At 42.2% G+C, this 27007-nt stretch overlaps 1 protein-coding gene across 6 annotated transcripts in view; it reads left to right on the forward strand.

Annotated features, from left to right (window-relative positions):
• The first annotated feature begins 425 nt into the window (after positions 1-425).
• The window catches only part of ZDBF2 (zinc finger DBF-type containing 2), a 47928-nt gene continuing 21346 nt past the window's right edge, over positions 426-27007 (forward strand). Inside the window, exons 1-5 of one of the 6 annotated variants that reach the window (XM_027589491.2) lie at positions 426-559; positions 4507-4738; positions 21871-21923; positions 22689-22766; positions 23819-23923. In XM_027589491.2, coding sequence (XP_027445292.2) covers positions 23864-23923 — 60 coding nt within the window. In that variant the 5' untranslated portion in view covers positions 426-559; positions 4507-4738; positions 21871-21923; positions 22689-22766; positions 23819-23863. The other 5 variants (XM_027589487.2, XM_027589490.2, XM_027589489.2 and 2 more) reach the window with 5 other exon arrangements.

Genomic DNA, 27007 nt, shown 5'->3' on the forward strand with positions numbered 1-27007 from the left:
TTGATCCACTGTCCGCTTTGGAAATTCTTCCCACTTGCCCGTGCTGTAGTTGGAGTTCAGGGCGCTCTCTCCCCGAAGTGAATCCCAGTAGGAGGGGTCCCTCTGTCTATTGCTCTGATGAGAGTCAAGCCTGCCTTCCCATCCTAACAGGCGTCATGGAATATTCTTTATCTCTGCGAACGTTTGTCTTGGCAACAGAGAGCCACCTGAGCGCACCGCGACGCTGTGCTCAGCCCCATCAGCGCTCCTTGGCGGTCCCCTCGGGGCACGGGCACCGCACACGGCCGAGTTAGGGGCTCGTCTGGGTCCCCTGTAGGGCTCTGCGGGGCTTGGTGCTCCTCACCGCACTCTTTGAGGCAGCTTAGGGGGGCCCCACTTTCTAGGGACGTGCTGCTGTTGAGTCCCTTCTGTGAGCCCAGCCATCCAGGGTGTGTGTCCTTGGCTCTGTGGGGGGATCCACGTGCCTGCAGGCCCCTTGTCTGACCTACATGGCCTGCCGTTGTTTTGGGCAGAAAGAGAGAGGAACACAGGCAGGAAAATGATTGCCCTGAAGGAAGAGGTTTGTATTCTGCTCGCGGTCCCCTAAAACAGGAGAGTCGGCAGGGTGGGCAGGGCCAGCGGGATATTTGTATGGTCAGAGTTGTAATGTCTCTTCTTTTGTTTCTGATCTTGTTAATTGGATTCCTCCCTCTTTCTGTGTGTTTAGTCTAAACAAAACATGTCAATTTTGTTTGTCTTTAAAAAAGGGAAGTCTTATTTTGTGGTGCCTTCGTGGCATAGTCCAGTAAGCGATCTCCTCTTGGTTTTTCACCATCTCATGAGATGGTGGTGAGATCTGTCTTTGCACTCATCGCGAGGTTTCCTTAGGACTCTTTTCCCCTCTGGGTCTGTCCCTTCCCTTGCTCGGGCTCTCTCTGTAAAATAAATAAATCTTAAGAAAATAAAGAAATAAAACAGATCTCTTATTTCATTGATCTTTCTTTTTTTTAAGATTTTATTTATTGATTTGACAAAGACACAGCGAGAGAGGGAACACAAGCAGGGGGAGTGGGAGAGGGAGAAGCAGGCTTCCCGTGGAGCAGGGAGCCCAATGCGGGGCTCGATCCCAGGACCCTGGGATCATGACTGGAGCTGAAGGCAGATGCTTAACAACTGAGCCACCCAGGCGCCCCTTTTGTTAATCTTTCTATTGTCCTTCTAACTATTGTTCATTTCTGCTCCATCCATATTATTTCCTCCTACAGCTAATTTTTGATTTAGTAGCTTGTTCTCACTCTTCTTCCCTGAGGTTAAAATTAGGTTGTTATTTGAGATCTTTCTCTATACTTCATGTAATGTGCTTAGTATAAATGTCCTCTGATAACTGACTTTGCTGCATCTCAAACTTTCTTATATATTGTTTTCACTTTTTTCTGTTCAAGATTATTTTTTAGTTCCCTTCGATTTCCTTGGTTGACACATTGATTGTTCTTGTGTTGTGTTTCAATTTCCACAGGTTTGTGAATTTTTCTCTATTTCTCTTGCTATCCATTTCCCTGTTTACCCTAGCGTGGGCCAAAAAGAACTTGATCAGATTCCAGCCTTGACAGTCTAACATGCCAGGCACCCTTGGGGCACTCTTTGTGGGGTAGTCCGATAAAAGCTCTTACAGAGGCGTGGGGCTTGGCTCTGAAGGCTGCCCTGTGTATGACTGCTCTTGCAGGGAGCACAGATTTTAGGCTGAGAAATCTTGGCCGTATTGTACAAAAACAACAGAATGAAGTAGCAGTCAAGCAGCAAGCATGCCAACACGCAGCAGTGTCCCTTAGGTGGTTGCCATGTTTGCTGGGTCTGGTTGATGAGCGCAAGCAGCCTCTTCTTGGGAATCATCCCTGCTGTCTGCACCAATTGTTCTAATAAGATACCCTGGACTTAGTTTTGCAGATACTTACACGCACAGACACAAAAATGATTGTTATAAAGAAAAATACTTTTTCATACTCAAGGTGTCCTAGAATCATTTGACACAGGTAACCAGAAGGGCCCCTGTGGTAACAATGTGTATGATCAACAGGTGCTCTGGGTCAGGGGAGTGAAGGTGGGCAGAAAGTGTGGGCGAGAGTATAATTGGATGTTTCCTCAGGCAGAATGGGTTAAACAAGGGGGTGCCTGGCTGGCTCCATTGGTAGAGCATGCGACTCTTGATTTCGGGGTACTGAGTTCAAGCCTCACGTTGGTGTAGAGCTTACCTAAAAGACCAAAAAAAAAAAAAAAAGTGGGCTAAGCAAGGTAACCAAGGGGGTACAAACTATGGTGAGTTTGAACAGTGTGGACACTCAGCAGGGTAGAGCGATGGTTCCCAGCCATGGTCTCCAAGAGTGTAAGGATCTTTTAGTCAGTCCTGAATCTTAGGACAGCGAGCTATTTGCTTAATTGTTGCTTCTCCCAGACGATGAACCAAGGCTCAGAGCTCAACATACAGACACTTCAAGTTACTTTTCCCTCTGACCTGTATCATTTATGCCATTAAGGGTGTAAAAAATATTTTCCTAACGATTATCTTAGCCGTTTTTGAGTGTATAATTAGTGTTCAGTGTGTTCACTTTGTGTTGAACATTTCCTTAAGTCTTTTTTATCTTACAGTTTTGAAATTGTATAACCAATACACTAATGTCTCCTTTCTCTTTCCCCTAGCCTTTGGGAACTGTGATTCTACTTTTGTTTCTATGACTTTTGAGTAATTTAGATAGTTCAAACAAGCGGGATCATATAGTATTTGTCATTTTTGAGATTGGCCTATTTCTCTTAGTACAATATTATTGAGGTCCATTCATGCAGTCACATGTGAAAGGATTTTTTTTTTCTTAAGGCTGTGGAGTATTCCATTGTATGTATATACCCTATTTTCTCCATCCATTCATCTAGCAGTGAACATGTGGATTAGTTCTACCACAGGGCAACAGTGAATAATGTTGTGATGAAAATGGGGGTCCAACTATCTCTTTAAGATTCTCCTCTGAGTAATTTTGGATGAATATCACAAGTGGGATTACTGGATCATATGGTATCCTCTTTTTATATTTTTGAGTAATTCCTTACTGTTTTCTATTTGCATGGGTAAAGTATTTGGGTGCACTATTTACATTCACACCAATAGCTTTCGTGTTCCAACTGCTTGATCTCCCCCTACTCCTGCCCTGCAGCGAATTGTCATTTTCTGTTCCTTTGCTGAGGGCCATTAGATATGTGTGAGGCATTATATCATCGTGGTGGTGATATACATTTCCCTGATGATTAGTGATGTGGAACATTTTTCATATACTTGTTAATCATATTTATTCCCTTTTTGGAGAACTGTGTGTTGAATTCTGTGCCCTTATTTAATTGGGTTATTTGTTTTTCTCTTGTTGAGTTGTAGAATTTCCTGAAATATGCTGGATAGAAATTCCCTAATCAGTGTATGATTTGCAATTTTGTCTCTTTCTATAAGTTGCCTTTTACTCTGTGGATTTCTGCATTGAGTTATAGAAGTTTTAAAGTTTGATGTAGTCCCATAGATCACTTTTTCAAATATTTATAATGACCATATATTTCTGTATTTTATGCAATAAATATAATAATTGATTTCACATTGATTACTGTATTAGTTTTCATTGCTGTGTGTGTAACAAATTGCCACAATCTCAGCTGCTAAAGGAAACTAATTTACTAGTTCCAATTCTGTAGTCACAATTGCTGAGATTCGATTTTGAGCTGAGCCCAGTCTCTCCTCCAGTCACAAATCCCAGTGGCAGAGGTCCTGAATAACATCTTCTTATGGTCTTAACAAGTGTCATTACATTTTTTTACAGTGGTCTGTGCCTGATACTATACCCTGTATCCCACTGCAGCCCTGAACTGGGGCTCCTGACCTCGCAGTACCTGGGCGCCTTACCTGGCTCCATCCCTCAGCTCTGCACTGTCCCCTACTGTCCCCTACTCTGCACCACACCTCGGTTGTGTAGTTCTGTAGGGATGCTTCTCCTTACCATACCGTAGCCTTGTATCGAGGTAGTCCTTGGTGACAAAGATTCTTTACCTCTCTACAATTTATTCAGCTTCCTAAAACTTCAACTAGGGCTCATCTGTGCACTTCTTTATAAATTGAGTATGTGGGAACCCTGCTAAATGATTTTCACCAAAATGTCCATATCTGAGCCCCTGGGTATGCAGTCCAGATCCTCATGCCTCCCACCTCTCAGGTGATATTTGGTCATCCCCTTCTGTCTTCTGTAGGGCTAGAGTTAGATGGGTTTAGCTGAAACCCCTCTTACCCTGATGTTCCCTCTTAGTAATTTCCATGCATGGTCCGCATGGGCTTCTTGTCTCCAAATGTGCACTTGCCATGTTGTATTTGGAGTTGGTCCCAGGCTATTCCCCACTGGGAAGTCCCAGTCGGAGGGGTCCCTGTACCTAGTGCTGAGGTCCTGAAGAAAGACTGCATTCCCTTGTTTAACAAGGTCATTGAATGCTCCTTTCCTTTACCAGGGTCAATGTGATGCGCTGCTGCTGGACACTGTGGGCGACGTCGTCCCTCCCATACTCTGCGTGCCTTCGTGAGCAGCATGGTACGCAGGCCCACACGTGCGCCCCTAAGTGGTTCTGAGGCGGCATCGTACCTCGGGACCAGAAGTCAGTACCCTGCCTCGGCACCTTACTGCCGCTGTACCTCTGCCCGGTACCTCTCACCGCACTTCCAGGCCTTTCCAGGCGCTGTTTGGTGAGGACAATTCTTTCTTCACCATACTAGGTCAGGCTCCTGAACGGCCTCTTAGACTCTGTGCACTTCCTTGTCAAATCGAGTTTAAACTCCCACCTTGCTAAGTCTATTGGCCCAGAACCAGCACCCTCCACTTCTGATCACTTGGATATGTGATCGGGTTTGTCATCCTTATCATTGTCACTGATGCCTCCTCACCTCGAGAATCCTGAGAGGAGACTTATCTGGAACCCTCTTTATCCTTGACATTTCCTTGTAGGATTTTCCTTTTTTTCTTTTAAGATTTTATTTATTAATTGTCAGCGGGAATGAGTGATTGAGCACAAGCAGGGGGAGGGGCAGTAGGAGAGGGAGAAGCAGGCTCCCCGCTGAGCAAGGAGTCCGATGCAGGACTCGATCCCAGGACCCTGGGATCAGGACCTGAGCCAAAGGCAAACACCTAACCAACTGAGCCACCCGGGCGTCCCTCCCTGTAGGATTTTGGATCGATCCAGTCCCATACTGCTCCTTAGCTATAATTGCACACTTGCTCTTGCTATATTTAGAATGAGTCCTGTCTCTCTCCCAGTGTAAATAAAGCCCAATAGCAGAGGTCCTACTACCTACAGCAGTGCTCCTGAGTGAAAGCTGAATTACCATCTTTAATAAGTGTCATTGAATTAACTTCCCCTTTAACACTGGCTCCCTGTGGGAAATCATACCGAGGTACCACCATACCTTGGCGCTGTTCCCTGCACTGGCGAGCCTACCAATAGCACGATACTTTATAGAAGTGGGACAAACAGATTTATCTTTCTTGTGACTGCGTTATTTTGCTGAGCATAATGTCCTTGATGTGCATTCATGCCATAGTATCTGAAAAGGTTGCTTTTCCTGAAATTGCATAGTATTGTATTGTATGTATACACCCCATTTTCTCTCTCCTTTCACCTAGTGATAGACATTTGGGATAGCTCCATCTCTTGGCGATTGTGAACAATGTTGCAATGAACATGGGGGTCGAAAGATGTTTTAGACACTGCTTTTAGGAGTTCTGGATAATACTACAGGTGGGATTCCTGGATGATGTGATATTCTCTGTTTTCATATTTTTGAGTAATTTTTATACTGTTTTCTATCAGGGAGGGGTACAAAGTTCACACACCAACAGTGGTCTTGCGTTCTTAGGTCTCAATTCCACTCCCCCAACAATTGTCATTTTTTTGTTCTTTTGATAGTGGCCATCCTGATACTGTACGATATCATTGTGGTTTTGATATGCATTTCCCTTTTGATTAGTGATGTTAGGCGTCATTCATATGCTTGTTGGCAATTTGTGTACCTTTTTTAGAGAAATGTATTTTGAACCTTCTGCCCATATTAATGGGGTTATTTGTTTATCTTGTTGTAGAAGTTCCTGCAATATGCTGGATAGGAAACTCTTTACAGATAGAGGATTTTTAATTATGTTCTCCTTTTCTGTAAGTTGCCCTTTACTCTGTTGATTCTTGCATTGAAGTTCCGAAGTTTTAAAGTTTGATATAATATCATATGTCAATTTTTAAAAATTTGTAAAGACAACATTTTTGTATTGCTTGTGTAATAAATATAATAATTGATTTCACATTGATTACCGTAATTTGTTTATCGCTGTGTTAGAAATTTCTATGAACTCAGTGGTTAAAGGAATATCATTTTTTAAAAAAGATTTTGTTTATTCATTTGACAGAGAGAGAGAGAGAGAGAACAAGCAGTGGGAGCGGCAGGCAGAGGGAGAGGGAGAAGCAGGCTCCCCACTGAGCAGGGAGCCTGAGGTGGGTCTCAGGGCTCGGGACTTGATCCCTGGACCCCGGGATCATGACCTGAGCTGAAGGCAGACGCTTAACTGATGGAGCCACCCAGGCGTCCCAGGAATATCATTTTTAGTTCATGTTCTGTAGACACACCGGCTAGACTGTATTTGAAGCTGAACCAGTCTATCCCCCAATCATGAATGCCAATGGCAGAGGTCCCTATACCTATTGCTGAGGTCCCAGTAATCTGTCTCACCATCTGAATGAGTGTCAGTATTTTTTTCTATAATGTGGCATCGTATGCGACACTGTACCTCTGCTCCGCACGCAGCACCTACCTCTGCATGGTATTCAGGAGTAGTGGGGGACCATGCGCCACACTGACTGTGGTGTCCTACCTGCTCAGCGGCCCTTAGCCCCTTGGCGCACCATTCTGTGCACCTTACCTCTGCCTCCTCGGTGACAAAGTTTTCTGGTTTGCCATACCCTAATCAGGCTCCTGTACTTTCCTTAGGTTCATCTGTGCACCTCCTTGTAAAATCCAGTTTTAACAAGAACCCTGCTGGGTCAGCTTTAACCAGAACCCACACGTTTCACAACTGATCTCCCTGTCCTATTTCTAGCAAGAGTCCTTTTCGGTTGCTTTAACCAGAATCCTGCTAAGTTACCTCTTAGTATTTTTCATCAACTGTCCCTGACCATCCTCTTTAGCCATAATTCTCACTTGACCCTGCTGTAGTTGGAGTGAAGGGCGCTCTCTCCAAAGTGAAGTCCCAGTTGGAGGGGTCTCTGTATCTACTATTGCTATGATCCCAGTCATACCTGCCTTACCATCCTAACAGGCATCATGGAATATTCTTTATCCCTGCGGAGGCTCGTCTTGGCAAAAGCGAGCCGCCCGAGGGCACCGCAGCGCGGTGCTCAGCCCCATCAGCGCTCCTCGGCGGTCCCCTCGCGGCACCGCATGCGGCCGAGTTAGGGGCTCATCTGGATCCCCTGCGGGGCTCTGTGGGGCTTGGCGCTCCTCACCGCATTCTTTGAGGCAGCTTAGGGGGACCCCACTTTCTAGGAGGTGCCCGCTGCCGTTGGGTTCCGTCTGTGAGCCCAGCAGTCCAGGGTGTGTGTCCTCAGCTCTGTGTGGGGATCCCCGTGCCTGCAGACCCCTTGTCCGACCTACATGGCCTGCCGTTGTTTTGGGCAGGAAGAGAGAGAGAACACAGGCAGGAAAACGATTGCCCTGAAGGAAGAGGTTCGTATTCTGCTCGCGGTCCCCTAAAACAGGAGAGGCGGCAGGGCGGGCTGGGCCAGCGGGGAAGCAGCCTGCAAGGTCAGCGGGCGGGCGGGGGTGGGGGGGTGGGGGGGTGGGGGGGTGGGAGGGGGGCAGGGCATTGCGGGACCGAGTCTGGAGGGAGGATTTGTCCGGAAGGAGTGAGCAAAGCAAGGTCAAGGAGACGCACCAACTGAGGATCTAACTGCTTCTTCCAGGCTGTCCTGTTGTGGGCATGGAATTGATAGAGTCGTCTCTTCTGCCGCTTTGTCCTTCTGTGGTGGGAGTTGCAGTGTCCCTCTTTCGTTCCTGATGGTACTAATTGGAGTCCTCCCTCATTTTGTCATGGTCAGTCTATTAAAACTTGTCAATTTTCTTTATCTTTATTAAAGGGAACCCTTTATCACTGATCTTTTCTTTTGTCTTTCCATTGTGTATTTCTTTGATTTCTGCTGGCTTTACTATTTTCTACCTACCTGTTAATTTTCGGTGACGGTGGTCGTTCTCTCTATTGTTCCCTGTGGTTCATGTTCGATTGTTATATGAGATCTTTCTGCATTCTTAGTGTAATTTTTCAGTGAAACATTACTCTGAGCACCGCTTTGGCTTTACCTTATAACTTTGTTGTGTTTGTTTCAAGGGACTTTTTGGTTTCCATTTTGATTTCCTCTTCCATTCATTAGTTGTTCTGGTGTTGTGGTTTGATTCCACATGTTTGTGAATTTTCCAAAATTCTCCTGCTAATGAGTTTTATGTTCATACCACTGTGGTCAGAACAAAGAACATGATACGATTTCAGACCTGTCAGCCTAGTCTAATGGGTACTCTCAGGGGTGCTCTGTGTGGAGCGGTAGGAGATGCTCTGCAGCAGAGGCTTCGTGAGCACCTGTGCAAATGACTCTCGACATGATAGCTCAGGGAGCACTCAGCTCTTTGAGCTCTCCAGTTTTAGGCTGGGAAATCATGGCAATACCGGATAAAAAGAACACAGTTCAATAGCCATCAAGCAGCAAGTGTGTCAACAGCCGGCGGTGCCCTTTAGGCAGTGAGCGTGGCTGCTGAGTTTAGTTAGTGAGCCCAAGCAGTTCAGGAGGATAGCATCTCTTTCTGGTGTGAAACGATGCTGCTGTCTGCACCAATTGTTCTAATAATGTTCACTGGACTTGTTTTGAGGAGAAACTCTAAGAGACAGGGACATGAAAGTGATTGCCATGAATGAAAATATTTTCATTATACTGACGATCCCTTAGAAACAGTTGGCAGGTCTGCTAGGAAGGCCACTGGGGAAGGAGTTTGCCTGATTAGCAGAGAGAGGGGGTAGGGAGAGGGCAGGCGGGAGCCTTAATGGAGATTTTCTTGGGAAGGAAGGCTAAGGAAGGTAAGCAAGGCATACAAACTCTAACTGGAGAGTTTGAATAGTTTCTGTGGACTCTGGCTATAGGATGGTCTCCAGTTCTCTGGTACTTTGCCCAGTAGTGATTAGGGCAGGGAATCGAGTCCTGGGGTGTTGAGGTCCGATGAATGGATCCAGGTTGGGGGTATGGACTCCTGGATTGGTTCGCTTGCATATCAAAGCTTTGCTAGTAAGCAAGTTGTTATCTCTTGGATTTCGTTAATCCTGGGTGGGTGGTTTCCCCTGGGGTCGAAAGTCTCCAAATTCCACAGTGTGGAGATTACATAAATAAGAAAATATAGTTAATACTATTGGCCCTGTGGTACTTGGGCATCTCAAGGTGCTTTTGTGGAATTATGGGAGATATGTTAGCCCTAGTAGATCTGCAAGATGAGTATCTTCTATAGATCTGCTGTGCAACATTGTGTTCAGAGACAATAATACTATATTATACACTACCTGTTAAGAGGGTAAATCTCATGTTAAGTGTTCTTACCACAATAAAATAAAATATAATATGTATAATAGTAGGGAACTGCATTATTGCAATATTTTAAGAGGCAAATAAGGAGGAAACTGATCACTAACATTCCTATTAGTAAAATTAAGCTAATTTGGAAGCTGGTTCCTAGCCAGCCATGAAGATAAGTTAGGGATTTGCAGAATGCAGGCCAAAGAATCTTGACCCATGTTTCATAGGTGTAATGCCTCAAATTTTTAGGCAAAATTAGATAGTCTTAGATATTCGTTGATAGTTCTGTGTGACTTGATTTTGTCTGTCGTTGGCAGTGACCCCGGTTGAAAAGCCTGCAACTCCCAACGATATGACCTATTCCACATAATAGGAAACAACAACAGGGTCACGTCAATCAATGCCTTTGCCAAAGTGAAGCTGAAGGGAATGATGCTTGAGACTGATATATAGTCATGGGAAGCCCCGGTGTGAGCAAGACTGAATGGGAATCCAATTTCTATAGGGCAACACCAGGTACAGGTGACACTGATTTTTGTTAATAGGGTCATAAGAAAAGCCCAATCCCAAAGTACATGGCCTCAGGCAAAATTGGGATCCTAAGCATAAATTTTTGTAGGTTTTTGTGAGCTGTATGAAGGCCAAAATCACGCCTGTTAGGATGGAGCAAAAAATGCCACTAACGTTTAGCAGTGAGGGTTGGTACAAATCCTACCCAGAGGATCCCCTTAATTAGTACAGTTTTTTGAAATCTCGGGAGCTTGGTGTAATGGGAGTGTTGAAGTGAATTGGACTGTATCTTGGCTGGTTAGCCTTCACCAGTAAGGGAACTCAGAGCTACGTCAGTCGGTAGGATATGCAAATAGCAGGAGGATTGTGGAAGGTAAATGGACGGCAGGCCCCACAATTGCAGACATTTTAAACTCTGTGCTGCCATGTCAGAGTTGAATGTAAATATTGCTTGTATCAGAATGATTTTGTGGAAGACAGGTTGCTTGGCCTTTGGCTTTAAACGTGTGGGTCGAAAGGTTAATAGGCAAAGAATGAGTGGTGGGTGGGGGCTGTGAAAATTCTTGCGATGAAGTAGCTTTAGCAAGCTGAGTTGGTTAAGGCGTGTGATGAGGAATGCCTGGTAGCAGTCAGGAGCTAACAAGAATCAGCGGAGATCTGTAGCACTACACATAGAAGGGGCCAATCTTGCAAATGGAAAGTTGAACATAGTGTAGTAGTATTACGGGGTATATTTCAAGTGATAGCCGCGAAGATAGATTTTTTTTTTATGATCCCAGGTGCATGGTTTTTGTGTGTTTCGCTTCCCTCCATGAACATCATCCTTGTTCTTCTCTGTCTAAACAGATCCTACCCATCGCTCCAGGCGGAGCTCGTTTTCGCTTAACCATTGTATTAGAGGGTGAATTTTGAGAGATATCGTTAAGATACGGGTTTATGATCCCGTTGTTTATCTTAATGATCCCATGTTTACTAGCATCGCTTTGCAATCACGGGGCTTGTATACTTTGAGTTTGAAGGCAGGATAGGATACAGCAGGGTCCTAGGTGAAGCGAACTGCCAGCTCCCAGAAATAGACATTCGGTGGCTGATACTGTTGCAAACAATCGGGGAGAAGTTCAGGGTTAGGAGTCCGGGAGGATGGCATAAGTGTGGAGCGAGGCAACTGGGCTGAGTCCAAGGGATATTATTGAATAAGAGCTTGAGCAGGAGGTGAGGTCACTTTGAGCTGCTCACTCGTGTGCCGGCGGGGGCCATCCTCCTGCAGTGAGGTCCTCTCCAGCAGCGAGGCAAAATTCTTTCCGAGAAGTCAGTAAGTCCTCTGTAGCCTGGCTCATCTATTTTGATGCGAGGAAGCCACCACGCAGGGCTGTCAGGTGGCGGATGGTCTCTGTGTTCTCAGGCCTGTGATGGCTTGAAGTAAAATTGTTTAGGCGGACCCAGTTTCAGGTGGCAAGCAGCCCTTCAGATTTTGAAGGAAAAAAAACGACTCCAGTTTTGACTTCAGTTTGCTTCTCACTGTATAGTCACCCAGAAGGGATCCTGAAGTCCGTTTAGTTGCAAACAGTGTAGATGGTGTTTCTGATGATACAGACTTCCTCCGTGCACCTTCTTCTCCGTGTCTTCGGGCTGGGGTCCTGCTCCAGAGCCCGTCATCCAAACTTTGTTTCTCCCCTGTCTAATGTCTCTCAGTCTGAATTTTTATCTAGCTGCTATTTTAAGTGGAAAAAATTCAGAAGACTCATAAACCATAACATGATAAGTACACGGTGACAAATGTCACTCTCCCCACCTTCACCCTCCCGTTTCTCACCTCCTCGTTTTTGCCATAACTGATTATTTCCTGAGTTTCATTTCAGAGTTATTTTGTGGAAATATAATTATAAATTTGTATCCCAAGTTCTCCCTTTCTTACACAAAAATGTATTATGCTTTGCTGTTTTCACCTAATATATTCCAGAGCTCTTTCTAAATAATGTCTAAGTGTCATCAATTAAGTTTTAAAAACAGGGTCTATGGAATTCATATTAGCTCCTACATTTGTCCTTATAGCAACTATATTTAAATGGAATAGTTCTGTATTGTTGCAAGTTGACCAATGAAAACAATTGGGAGGGTTTTTTTAAGATTTTATTTGAGAGAGAGAGAGAGAGAGAGAGAGAGAGAGCACACAAGCAGGGAGGGGCAGAGCGAGGGGGAGAAGCAGACTCCCTTCTGAGCAGGGAACCCGATATGGGGCTCCATCCCAGGACCCCGAGATCGTGACCCGGGGCAAAGGCAAATGCTTAACTGACTGAGCCACACAGGTGTCCCAACAATTGGGAGTTTAAATAGAGGGAAAGGCTCAAAAATATAGTTCTCATCTTATAAAGACCGATACTAATTATTTTTATAATATTTTTAGTAAATAAATAATAAATTTTTTTTTTATAATAATCAGTTGAGCGGCTGACTCTTGGTTTCAGTTCAGGTCATGATCTTGTGGTTGTGAGATGGAGCCCCTGAGTCAGGCTCTGTGCTCCACAGGGAGTCTGCTTCATATTCTCTCTCTCTCTCAAATGAATAAATAAAATCTTAAAAATAATAAAATAAATAAAAAAAGAAAAAGCTGTGTCAAACTCTGCCCTATTGATGTCTTTACGTAAAGATGTATTCAGGTGTACCCACAGAACGTAAAAGTGGGAAGGAGTTGGTTTGATTAGATTGAAGCAAGAATAGAATGGGAAGAGTATAACAAAGAAGTTTGATCTCATTGCACATAATTTTAAGTTGATGTGGGGGAATCCGTGACGATATTGGAGCTGTGGTCACCTGTCCTGCTGCCACTCCTTTGCTCCTGACAAACAGAAGCAACTATTAAAAAATGTTTTATTGTCTTTAGTTCTGGTGGATCATCTGTATGTTTAGTTAGAAATAGACACATATCGGGATGCCTGGGTGGTGCAGTCGGTTGGGCATCTGACGCTTGGTTTCAGCTCAGGTCGTGAACTCAGGGTCGTGAGATGCAGCCCTGTGTTGGGCTCATGCTCAGCACAGAGTTCGGAGCACGAGCCTAATACAGGGTTCGATTTCACGAGAGTTCGCTTGGGATTCTCTCTTTCTGTCGCTCCTGCTTGTGTTCTCTCTCTCAAATAAATAAATAAATCTTAAAAAAAGAGGCTTATATTGCTCTGTAGTGTTTTGCCGATTTCAGCCATTATTAAATTCTTGTATGATGGTTGAGGATTAAACTCATCTATCTGCACGATCTCTTCCTGCACTCTTCTCCCCACACTGAGATCCACCACCAGGCTCCGTGTGTCCACCATATATCCCTGCAAATCTAAGCTACACACTTTCACTTGTATTCCTTTTTCAAGAACCTCTTTGTTCCTTCTTGTTCTAACTTCCATCCTGCCTTCTACCTTTCAAATGAAATTTTTGTCAAAGATGGGGACTATCTTACAGGGAAGAATCAAGAACAAGACAAAGTGAATAGAGATATTTTGTGATCATTCTTACTAATTTTAAAATTATGATTTGGAAGGGGCATATGAGTGAATCCTTTTCTATAAAAGATGACATCATACTCTTTATATACTTTTTATAAAAAATTCCAGCCTAGGGGCGCCCAGCTGGCTTAGTTGGGAGAGCAGGAGACTCGATCTCAGGGTGGTGAGCTCAAGCCCCAGGCTGGGGGTGGAGCCTACTTAAAAAAAAAAAAAGCCAGGCTAATGATGGGTAAAAGCTTCATAATGGTATCACCTGACTATAAATAGGTAGATGTGCACTGAGAGAAATTTTGGGAAAAATAAACCAAACTCTAAACTGATAGAATCTAAATTCTTTTATGATCAGGAATGAGATCTAGGTTTTCCCTTTTTCCTTAAGACATTAGCCTAATGTTAGCTTAAACAGCTTACAAAACACAGGCACTATCGGAATGATTTCTGACATGAAATAACAGTTTTTATTCATCCTTTTAAGAAAGAATGTGAAAGAGCACGTATATAGGATCCTTTTTCTCCCTGGAGAAGGAATGGGGTACATACAAACCCAACCTTGATTTTTAGTGTCTTCATTATTTACTTATTTATTTATTTATAAGATTTTATTTATTTGACAGAGAGAGCACAAGCAGGGGGAGCAGCAGAGGGAGAGGGAGAAGCAGGCTCCCCACCCAGCAGGGAACCCGATGCGAGCGCAATCCCAGGACCCTGAGATCATGACTGCTTAACCGACTGAGCCACCCAAGCACCCCTTTAGTGTCCTTTAAATAAGTATTTGCTGATCGGGTTTAGATCTATAATGGGTTAATAAAAGATTGTGGGGAACTGAACAATTTTAAAGCTTAACCTTATAGATAATTAAGCTCTGCCAGAAAACTGCCCATTGCCAGTAACCAGAAATCTAGTCTGGAAGGACTGCTAATCTGATGTAGGATGATACTTCCTTGAATTTTATATGATAGTATCATGCTGAAAAAAAAATGCTGTCAACTAAAGCACGTTGATTTTTTATAATTTAGTATTTTTTATTTCCTATGTAGTGAAATAGCCCTTTCAGACTAATATTTGGTATGTATCAATCTTGCGCATGCATATAAAGGGAAATATAAGTAAGATTGGTTAAGGGATTTCAAAAACTTTACATTCAGAGCCCAACTTTTTAAAATTTATTTTTATTTTTTTAGTAAAGATTTATTTATTTATTTGAGAGACGGAGAGAACACAAGCAGGGGGAGAGGCAGAGGGAAAGGGAAAAGCAGACTCTCTGCTGAGCAGGGAGCCCGATGCGGGACTCGATCCCAGGACTCCGGGACCATGACCTGAGCCGAAAGCAGCCGCTTAACCAACTGAGCCACCCAGGCGCCCCTGGAACCCAACTTTTCTAAGTCATTTTTTGAATCAGTTGTTGATGCCTGTGGTTTTCCATACAGTACTGTCTTCGGTGCCACCAGAAGTGTTGGTGATGCATCAAGTCTTAAAAGAGTGCTCTACTATTGAATCTAGGATTTTTTCCCCCAAGGAGCTGATCTTATTCCTCAGGTTTCAATGCTGGCATTTCCTGATCTAACCAGAAGAGGTCAATGGGTGGTTTCCCAGTAACACACAGGACTCACCTTCCTTCTTCCATGTTTTTTTTTTTTTTTTTGACCAAAACTTATAGGGGTTGTAATTGACAAACCATACCATCAGAAATAATACTTAAGTCATTTCACTATGTGTGTGTGTGTGTGTGTGTGTGTGTGTGTGTGTGTGTGTGTGAGGCTTATTTAACTGTTCAGATGTAGGTTTCCAAAATGCATTAAGAACTAATGTACTTGGTGAGTAACTCAGGTCTCTCAGAAGTCTAAGCTCTTTTTGGCCTGTCCCATCTCTTTTTTATGTGCTGAAGGAAATCTCTTTTGTAGGAAAGTCTGTTCTTTTTTCCTAGGAAAAGCTCTCTTCAAGTTTAAGAGACTCCTATGCCTGTTAATTTCCTCCTTTTAGGGTTGTGGGTTTTATTAAACAATGCACTTAACTCAGTGGAAATAAGGACAATGTGAAAAGCTACATCCAAGTTTCTGCATGTGGAGGTGATGACAACTAGGTTGATACAGCCACCTGGCCAGTACTACTAAGAGACCAGTTTGGAAAATGCACCCTGATTTCTGAGATGTGAAAGTGTGAAAAATGTGTGTCTTCGTATCTGTGAAATACATTATGTCATGGTGGCTGGGTTGATGTATAATAGGTTTTCCTTCACCATTTCCAAGGCTGGGATTGGAAAGAGCTTGCCTTAGAAGAAATCAGTATTTTTTTGTTGTGTTAAAAAATCTAAATAGGGTTATAAACCAAATAGTTGCAATAGCCCAGGTTTAAAATCGCAGAGAGATGTCCTGGGCGAGGCAAGAGCGGAGTAATACACAAAGAATGGAAACTATGGCTGCAAAAGCAATGGAGAATTTTTAAAAACGGGACAAAGTCCCTAAGCTTATCAAAATAAAAAATGTAAGGATAATTACAACAATAGCCAAAGAACAAGGTAGCTCACGCTAAGATTATTTTTACCTAAAACAGAGGCTCTCCCATCGGAGGCTCCCTCCATTTTAGGGACGATTATTTGCCTTATCACAGATTTTAATCGATTCAGGTTTGTGTCGCCCATTACAGTCAGCTGATTTTGCACAGCACCATGTTCGAAGTGGGTGGTACAGAATACCACTGACTGAGGGGATTTTGGTTAATATTCGTAACCCTTTCATGTGCAGGGGAGGCCTTTCAATACCTAACCTCCTTAAGCCTCAGTTTTCTCCTTTGTCGAAAGGGAATAGTAGCATTTCTAGTCAGGTCCTCTAAAGGCTTGCCCCGACCATGAAGTGCAAGAACATAGACATAAACCTGAAACACAGTGCCTAGCACAAAGTAAGCGCTCATTAAACAGCAGCTTTTGTTAGCGGCAGCTCACTGCGGCAAACACAGGCGAACGGCGCAAACGCCGAGCCCTCGCAAACGCATTTTCTTTTCTCTGGTTCCTATGTTGCTGCGAATTGGCAAGCAATGGCTCTCTGGGCCCTCAAATGCTAAAACCTCGGTGACCGTCTCGCGTCCCGAGTCCGCTGTGAGCCCAGTCATTTTGGTTGGTTAGAACAGGTTTGATTTTTACAAGCTCCGAGTGGGGCCCTGACCCCGGAGGAAGTGTTCGTTTTAAAAGATCTCCCGGAGGGGAGGGTGGGGGCGGGAGGAAGGGGGCTCCGGCGCCGGGGGCGGGGGTGGGCAGGGGGCGGTGCGCGGCTCCTGCGTCAGAAGGGGCCCTGTTTTTCGCACCTTCCCTGACGTCAAAGCTCAATCAGGACTGCAGCGCTACGCTCCCGGTGGATGTCTACGTGGGCTGAGTCGTGACTCGGGGTCCGGGGCTTGCGAGTGACGCTCGCACTTCGCTTCTCCTCTCGCACCGGCGGGAGAAGCCGGGGGCTCCACTGTCTGGCTCCGCGGGCTGCGGGCGGCAGGCAGCTGGCGGCCGCGGGGCCCTGGACGGCCCGGGGGTCCGGGCACCGCCATGGAACCGGAATAGGAAGGGAGCGCGCCCACCGGTCCTCGGCCGGCGCCCAGGCCCGGAAAGAATCCGGGAGGCCTCCGCGGAGGTGAGAACCGCGCCGCAGAGCACCGCGGGGGGCGCGGGCGCGGGCGCGGGCGGGGGCGCGGACGCGGGCGCGGGCCGAGCCGAGTCGAGGCGGCGCGCAGCCGGGGCGACGCCCGCGGGCTCCGTGCGCGCGGCCGGGGGTGGGGCCTGCTCGCCTCGCGCCCCGGGCGCCTTCTTCCTCCCGAGGGACGGCCGGACCGTTCGCCCGGCTCCTGCATCCGCCTCGCAGGTCCTCCTCGGCGTCTCGTCTCCCCACTCCCTTTCTGCACCTCCTGCGGGAGCGGGGCCGGCGTCTCCAGGCCCGGATCGAGGTGGCTGGAGCGTGGGGTGGAGGTGGGGCGCAGGCTGCCTTGTGCTTCTGTCGGGGGCCCTGGGTCGGAGGTGCCCGCGGACGAGGCCTTGGGCTGGGCGATGGGGAGGGGGCTGCCCGCGGAGGTCGGATTTGGGGCTTTGTACCCGCGGGGACTTGCGGGGGCACCTGTGGGGCCGAGATCCGGAGCCACCTGTCCACAAATCCCCTTCCCCCCCATGCCCTGCGCTGTGTCCAGCTGTCCCCAGACCTAGGCCTTTATCAGTCTCTGGCGATTGGAATTTATTTTGGAAGCGTTAGATTTTTGTGTTAACGGTCGTTTTACCATTGTCGCGCAACAGTTGTGTAAATCTGGGCAGATTACGCCGTCGTTTTTACGTGCTCCCGAGAAGGCCCTTTGCAGCCCCTAACATTATCCGTCGCGATGATTTTGGCCCCGCAGGGAAGAAATGCATAACGAGATGCTGGCTCTCAAGGAACTAAAACGTTTTTTATCCCCAGAATGGAATTGTATTTAATTTGTCTTACAGTAGTGATATACGATCAGAAAAAAAAAAAAAAAAACAAAAACTGAAAAAGCCCATAGCAGTTTCATCCTCAAGGGCGTCAGTATTAACAATTTGGGGTACGTAAACGCATATTCGTGTTACATAAAGGGGGGTACTAATGTAATCTGCCTTTTTTGCTTAATGCGTTGTGGCTTTTTTCTGTATCAGTGCATAAACGTCTTTCCACTGCCTTCTTGCACTGATTTGGACCCAAAGCCTCGAAGGCAAGAATTTTCTTCTTCTCCCTGCACCTTGGCCAGTGGCCAACCTTAGTAAAACTCGTTAGAGATTTGACGAAGTATCACCGCAATGGCGAAGATACTGGATTAAAAAAAAGCTGAATTCAGGGTAACAGCCATCTTCTGTAAATATTGTTTGTTCTGCTGAATAATGTGAGGCAGTGTTTTTTTCAGATTGCAGTTTTCATCCATTAGTGAATTGTGAAATTAATTTTGTGGGTCATAGCTAGCACTTGAAATTAACCAAATAAGATGGCATAGAAAATACCAGAATGCATTACATGTAGCTAGGATATTTTGTAAGCTTTGTTTTAACTGCGTTTCTGTGTGTGTGTGGGGGGGAGGGCTGGTGCGTGTGTAGGGTGCATGCGTGTGAGGGTGGCGTTGCATGTGTGACTGCGTGTGTGTGCTGGGTTGTGATATAAAATGTATTGCTTCCTCTGTGCCATGCTAATTAAGTTTGAAAGTCCCTAATCCAAGGTACTGTCAGCACTCATCTCAGAATGGGAGCAATGATGCAATTAAGCTAAATGTTATCTTTACTCTTTTCTTTGGAATATGTGACAGTGTTTATTGCAGCAAATTAGATTCCTAATTATTTGTTTTCATGTAATATTAAAACAATCAATTAGTATTCTTGAAAATACAGAGATGAAGCGTTTTATGGGAGTTAAGAGGTTAAGAGCATAAACTGCTCAGATTGACCTAGGGTCAAATCCCTGCTACACAGTGTATTGGTGTGTGACCTGGAACAAGATACTGCTTCTCTCTAAACCTCGGTTTCCTGATTTGTAAGGTAGGAGTTCCTGGGACACCAATTTCATAAGGCTGTTTGCTGTTCAGAGGGGATAATGCGTATGAAACTGTTGACATAGTGCCTAGCCCAGTTTAAGTATTCACTAAAATTTAGCCATTATTATTTTATTAAGACTGAATGGAGGGTCCAGGATAATGCTTGCCACCAGATGCATAAGATGGATAATCCAAACAAGTGGGAAGTTGAAAATGAGTTAATGTTGTAAGGAAAGGGACCCTGAATTAAAAGGGTCTTTTTATTTCATTTGGCTGTTGTTTTGTAATTGCTCTCCAATTGTTTTCCTATTGCTAGACAGGTGATTTAGATGATCTTAATAAACCAAAAGGCTTTCTATTGTCTTTTTAAATTTAATATTAAGTTGGTGTCTCTCTTGTTAGGCGGTTGAAAAATATTTCCCATAGGGATTCTGGATTTTTGTTAGCTCTTACTTCAAAATACCGCAGTCAGCTTGGGAAACACACACTACAGTTCTGAACTCATTTCAGTAGTGTGTTTATCTCTGCAGTGGGTACAGATCTCAGGTGTGCAAGAAATAGTCCAAAAAGAAAAAAATAAATGCAATTTTGAGACATTTGTGTTGAAGTCACCTCAGGGAGTTCAGAGGTCTTTGTTCACGGCCCCTGATCGGTTTATGCAGTTTTAAGTGTTTCATAAACCAATGAAATAGAATGTAAGCATTGTCTTTTAGTATAGCATTATTATTTTTATAAAAAATAAATTAAATCCTTTGCACTAAAAAAAACCCGCCATTGTTAAGAGTACTTAATTGGGTGTGACAACTGTAAAAGGTTGGGGGAAATCTTAAATGTTAATCATAATACTGCTCTCAGTTTTAGAAATGTCCTTAAGTTCTTGTTCTATTTTAGAGGAACCAAAGTGAAAACTCGTTGATGGTAAATTATGATGTGGTTTATGAAAATATGAAAAAAATATGACTGGGAACTCTAGCTGTCCTATCCGCAAAAAAACTAGTGAAACAAAAAAAGCTTAACTTGACCTTAAATCAAACATATATACATTTGTATATTTTAGGTTAGACAAAATATTGAAGATGTATGTATTTTTAAAATCTTCTAATTTTAAATAGTTAGCTCACCGACTGCTAGCTCTTATCTTGTCAGAAAAGAGGGCTTTTGTCTTACACGGGTAAAATACTATGCGATCATTAAAGATTCTGTTTTGGAATTATATATAATATCATGTAGAGGTGCTCTTCTCATTCGGTTAAGTGAGAGAAGAGGCTATAGAATAGACTGTATAGTACCATTCCATTTTTGTAAAAACATGTTTAGAACAAAGAATATATGATGAATATTAATGGTGGGTAGTGGGATTATGACTGATTTTTATGCTCTTTATTTTTATAATTGTACCATCAAAAATTTTTTCATAATAAAAATTAATAAAAGTAATTTTTAAAGAAAAAAATTAACGTGTGTTTTCCTAATTTGCAAGCATAAATGAGCCTAAGTCTTTGCTCTACTACTGATCCTTTGAATTTGGATAGTTTGGATATTAACTCATTCTCCAGTATTCTAGAAAATAGTGCTGAATATTTTAACTTACCCTGTGAAAAGCTCCTTTGAAGAGGGAAGAATCATTGTCCCAGAATTTTCTTAAATTCTGTTCCAGAATTTTCTTAAAGCTCTCTGCATATACTGCTTTCCATAAAAATATCCACACTGCCTAAATATGTAGTCTAAATTCTCAAGTTTTCTTTTAAATACAATCATGTTGAAACTGAATCTGCTTTTCTTTCTTTATTGCCCCTTAAATTTTTAAATGAAATCTTAGCTCCAGCTGAACTTGTCAGTTTACTATCTCTAAATGTACCTTCGCTTTCTTGCTTGTGTGCTTTTGCTTCTTTGTTACTTGGAATATTTTTTCCTGATCTTTGTTTAAGCAAATCCTACCCATTTTCCAATGTCCGGTTAAAAAACCATATCCACTGTGACATTTTGGCACTTACTATTTGTACATTTCTCAGATACCACCTGGTGTTTTTGCATTCATTTCCTAATGCCATTTTAAACTTCTTGAGAGCAAGAAAGCTTGTCTATTTCTATCCTCTAAAGCTTCTAGCATGGAACTCTGCACAGGGTAGGCGCTAAATATTTATTTGATAATACAATGCTGTCACTGGCTCTTCTGAATCTAAGTGTTGGAATTTTTTGTTAACCAGAAACACACTGCCAACAACAATGTGGAGGAATTAAAAAAATGGATAATTTGGCTTTATTGTCTTGATATAGAGAGATGATAAAGAATTGACAGTGTTTTTTCATTGAAACTAACATAGGAGCTGAGGGTTAGTCCAGGACCCAATGTTAATTTCATGTAAATATTTCTTTCAAACATTTCCCATGAACATTTCTCATGGGGGTTATAGCATCTTTGTTCTTAACCTTACCAGAGACCCAGTTTATTCTTTTGCAGCAGTTTGTTCCCGGACCCAGAGATGTGAAATATATGATGTTGGGTTATATGGGTTACTCTGCTCCAGAGCATCTTAGAAGGTCATGTGGGATTCAGTGAGTCATAGTATGTAAAGTCCTTTGTGTTCAAGAGTTAATCTTTTTTTCTCCCATTGAAACATAATTGAGTTATTTTTCAAACTTATCTATGACTGGGGGCTACTTACTTGGCCAATGGTAGATACTTAGGGGGCTTATCTTTTTTTTTAATTGCTTTAATTTACAGATGTTTGCCAAGACTAATACAGCTGATGTAATACCTACCCTTTCCTGCTCAAGGTAGGTGATTTGTTACCGAATGAAAATACCAGGTACCAGTAGAATTAAGAATTGGTATTAAAAGACCCATTGGGTCATGAAAAGTAATATAATCCCAGACCCCAAAGAAATGATCTCTTTAATAAGTAAGAATTTTATTAGTACATAAAAAATGACGACTTATGTAATTGCTTCAGCCTAGCTCAGAATCACCTTAGAGCATTTTAAATATGCATAATACGCATGTGCCTGGCTCCCCGCCAGGCGATTTTGATTCAGTAGGTTTTTCAGGTGGGGTTCCTAGCATGCAAAGTTTTAGAAATGCCCATCGGGTGCTTCTGAGTCATTGTAGCTAATTGTCATAATGGGGCATGTATGTGACACAAGATGAGAGAAATGTCATAGAAATGTCGGATAATAATGCGGAATGGGAATGGGAAATAAAAATGGGAATTGAAGGCTGTAAGTATTGAAGATCAAAAAAATAAAGGAGTTCAATTTTTTGTGTGTGTGATATTAGACTCATCCTTCAATTTTGCCTTTCATTCAATGATTGTTTTAAATATATTTTGAATTAAAGCATGAAGAAGTTTGTCATTTTATGATTTTCAAAGTTCAGGTTTAAGTGCTAGGGTTCTCTCAGCATGAAAATTGCCATATCTATAATACAACTAAAGCTTGTTTCATTTTGTTGCTTCAGGCTAATAAATGAAGTAAAATAATGGAAAAAAGACCAGAATTTAAGGAAGTCTTTTTTTTTTTTTAAATATATATTCTCTCTTTCAGAGGCTGGTTTAATTGATTTATTTTCCCCGTAAGTGTGGAAGTCAGAAAGTCAGAGTTTCTCATAATAAGACGTAACAGGTAAGTGAATGTTATGGTAGCATTTTGATTTACTGTTTTCATTGATTTCAAGGCTGTGATTTCATTTTAAAGGTTGATTTTAATGAGTAAACTTTTTGTGTGTTGCAGGATCATCTTACCAGAGATACTCAACACATTATAGGATCATTCTGTTACATATTCTCCAACAGACACGAATGTTAAAATAACTAGAATTAAAACTTGATGAAATTATTTCTTACAATTCTGTTCGTACTTTAACAAAACACAGCCAAAAAACTGAAATTGTATTGATTTATTACTTAAAATAATTGTTAATTGTAAACACTTTGTCTCAGTGAATAAATTGGCTGTGTATCAAAGTTACTTGGGGAATTAAAAAAAATTTGAATTCTAGGCTCTTTCTCAGCCCTGCTAAATCAGAATTTTGGGGAATGATTTTGATATTCAGCCTGGCTTGTGAACCACTGCAGTATGTAATGTTGAAGGATTATAGTTTTAAGGGGGTAGGAACTTGGAAACTTTTTTATTTGTAGAGAAATCTCATTTCACCAATTGGAAAAAATTCCTCATATTTAATTTGGTTTATGTGGTTGTCAGAAGAGAAGTGTCTTGTGTTTTAGACACGAATTAGTTGTTACTTTGATTTTTAGCAACTCTTTCAGATAATTTATTTTAAAATCTGCCCCTTTTTGGACTAAGCAGAAAGTACATGTGTTATCTTTGTTCTCATGACAGAATTAGACGTCAGGTGTAACACTGGAGTCTGCTGCTCCCTCTGCCGCTCCCACTGCTTGTGCTCGTGCGCTCTCTCTCTCTGTCAAATAAATAAAGAAATCTTAAAAAAAAAAAAGAGAGAGAGAGAGAGAGAAGAAGATGCACAGCTCTCCTATCTACTCCAGGGTCACCGATGGATTCAGCAGCTCATGGCAGCCTTATCTAATTTCATAATTGTTAGAAAGAAGAGGGGGTCGGACTCAGGGATGCATTTCTGTTTTCTCATATTATCAAAGCTGTTTTCCTCATGGTAGTAAGGAATGATTGTGTTTTTACCATTTCTCTTTTTTTTTCAGTTTGAGTATTCCAGGACAGTAGCCGCTTGACTTTGGTTATTCACCATGCAGAACAGACAAGGATATTGCAGTTATTGCTGCGTGCGCTATAATAACCTGGAACAGGTGAGAGGGTCCTGCTAATGTGCTTATACCTCAGAAGCCGTCGTTTATTTAATAAATTAAATTCATTTATTCATCCACTGAACAGATCATGTTGTGAACCTTCTCGTTGGTAGACACTGTTTAAGGTTCTCAGGATATGACTATGAGCCAATCCAGGTCCCTCTTTTCATGAAGCTTACTTTGTAGTGTGGTAAGACGGAAAATAAATAGTCATATACATTTTAGTACAAGATATGTCAGATTGGGATAAATGTTATGAGGAAAATAAAAGAGAGAAGAGAGTGCAGTTTTAGATAGGGTGGCCGGGCGAGGTGAAGGAAGTGACATTTGAGTCGAGATTTGAACGAAGTGTGGGGTCCAGGCTTGCTTATCTCTGGGGGAGGAATTTCTAGGTAGCCGGAAGAGAGAACAAAGACAGAGGCCCCAAGGCGGAGGGGTGGTTAGCATGCTAACCAAAAGCCAGCAGCCAACGGGGCTTCGGGGCTTCGGGGCTTCGGGCTTCGGTGCTGGTCAGGTGGAGGGCAGGTGTTAAGTGAGAGGTGAAGAATTCAGAGGATTAGATTCTATAAGACATCATGGAATAAGGGAAGGACTGGGAAGTTTATGCTTTCACACACAAATCTTTTAAGTTTTGCTGTAGTTAAATGTAGCTTTTTCTCCCTCATATTGTTGCTTGTGTTTTTGGTGTCATAAAAGATTCCCTAATCCGAGGTCATGAAGATTTATGCCTCGTATTTTTCTCTAAGAATTTTATAGTTTTTGTTCTTACATTTAGATCTTTGGTTCATTTCCAGGTAGTTTTTTTTTTTTAATATATTGTGATTTTAATTACCCCCTAAAAGCCCTGTCTCCCAAGACAGTCACATTGGGAGTTAGAACTTCAACGTATGAATTGGGGGGGGGGGGCACAATTCGGTCTGTAGCAATTAAATTGATTTGAGTTTTAGTTGTTAAACCAGTTTTGCATCCCTGGGCTAAATCCCACTTGGTCATGGTGTTTAATCCTTCTGTATGTTCCTGGATTTGGTTTGCCAGCGTTTTGTGGAGGATTTTTACATCTATATTCATAAGGGATATTGTCTGTAGCTTTCTTTTCCTGTGATGTCTTTGGTTTTGGTATTGGAGCTTCATAGAATGAATTGAGTAGTGCTCCTTTTTGTTGGAAGAGTTTGTGAAGCATTGTATATGGACATTTTGAAATAAGTAATCATGGTAAGAGTAGCTGTAGTCTTCTGACCGGGATTGTTAACTTGGAAGAGTCTCAAGGTTTTCTTCAGGGTCTAAGCTGAGAATTGTGTCATAGGTGAAGTAGTAATATAACGAAGCTCTGGTCCTGTTAGTGCTAAGCTGTTTTATCATAAGTGATATCCAAGACAAGTTGTAATACATAAAAATTCAGCTGTTTAGTAGTATTTGTTTAATTGTCAGCAGTCATCATTTAAATTCATACTAAGGAAAAGTTTTTATTGTTGTGATTTCTACATCTCTGCCTTTTTACAAAAAAAAATACTTTCTAATGCTGGTTATAAACATGAGGCAGCAGGTAATAAATCTCAAAGCTCTCTTTAGTGTTTCTGTCACGATTGATAAATTATAGCATCACGTGACTGGAAGATTATTTGCTGAACTTTTGATATTAATAAAACATACTAAATCTTTAACTACAAGCTCTATTCAGTAAGCATTCAGTCTAACTTTTTCTTAAGGTTTAAAATAATTTTTAGACATTTGGATACTCATGCATTAAACAGACATTAAAAAAGACTTTTTTTTTAAGATTTTATTTATTTATTTGACAGAGACACAGTGAGAGAGGGAACACAAGCAGGGGGAGTGGGAGAGGGAGAAGCAGGCTTCCCGCAGAGCAGGGAGCTTGATGCGGGGCTCGATCCCAGGATCCTGGGATCATGACCTGAGCCGAAGGGAGATGCTTAACGACTGAGCCACCCAGGTGCCCCTAAAAAAAGACTGTTGACAGTCAAAGTAATTTGTGCTAAGTATAAAGGCTTCAGTAAATAAAGAAATGGATAAGTTTCATGGCTTTGGAGAACTTTAAAGGCAATAGAGAAATACAGAGCCTAGATCTAGGTGAATATTCAACAGAAACAATGGAAGCCAAAAGGTAGAATACAACTACCAACTTATAATCCTATGCTTAAGAAATACATCCTTGAAAAAAAAGGTGAAATAGAAATATTTTCAGAAAACAAAAATTAAAGGAATTTGTTGGCAGCAGACCCTTACTGAAGGAAATCCTAAAAAGAGTTCTTCAGATAGAAGGAAGATGATTCCAGTTGGAAGCTCAGAGAGATGGGAAGGCATGAAGATCAATGGAAAGGTGGTAGGCAATCTAAATGAATAGTATCTTGTAGGAGGGAGTCACAACAGTGGCATAGAAACTGGAAAGAGAGTAAATCAAGTTAAGTCCTTGCTCAAGAAGAGAGTAAAGGTAATAAGTAATTTTAGATCTTGGTAGGTCAGGGCTGCTTGTTACAATGTTACCACTAATAGACTAGAAAAAGAGGCTAGCCTATAACTAACTGCCAAGTTAACAGAAAGGGGAAACTTGGAATAATAAAAAGCAATCCACAAGAAGGCAAAAAGAGGAGAAATAGGGACAATATTGGACAGGCAAGAACAATAAAACACAGATTTAAAAGTAAAAACAGATTAAATCCAAATATACCAGTAGAATATTAAGTGAAAATAGACTTGGTGCTATGAATTAAACTATATTTAATATTTTATTGGAGATTTAGCCAGGGGAATAAGGAAAGAAAAATTAAAACGACAAAGATTAGATAAAAAGAAACAAAACATTATTTGTACACAGTGTGATTGTGGACATAGAAAATTCTAAAGATCTCTGGGTAAACCGTTAGAATTGATAAGTGAGTTTATTTTTTGTTTTTTTATTTTTTAATTTTTTTTTTGGTGAGTTTAAAAAGTTTCTTGGGCCAACATAAAAAGAAATTGTATTTTTATTTCCAATGCCACACAGAAAATGAGATTTAAAAAAATGCTTACAACAGCATCAAAGAACATCAACTCTTCAGGAATAAATATAACAAAATATGTATAAGG

This window comes from Zalophus californianus, chromosome 3 (assembly GCF_009762305.2).
Source record: "Zalophus californianus isolate mZalCal1 chromosome 3, mZalCal1.pri.v2, whole genome shotgun sequence".
NCBI lineage: Eukaryota > Metazoa > Chordata > Mammalia > Carnivora > Otariidae > Zalophus > Zalophus californianus.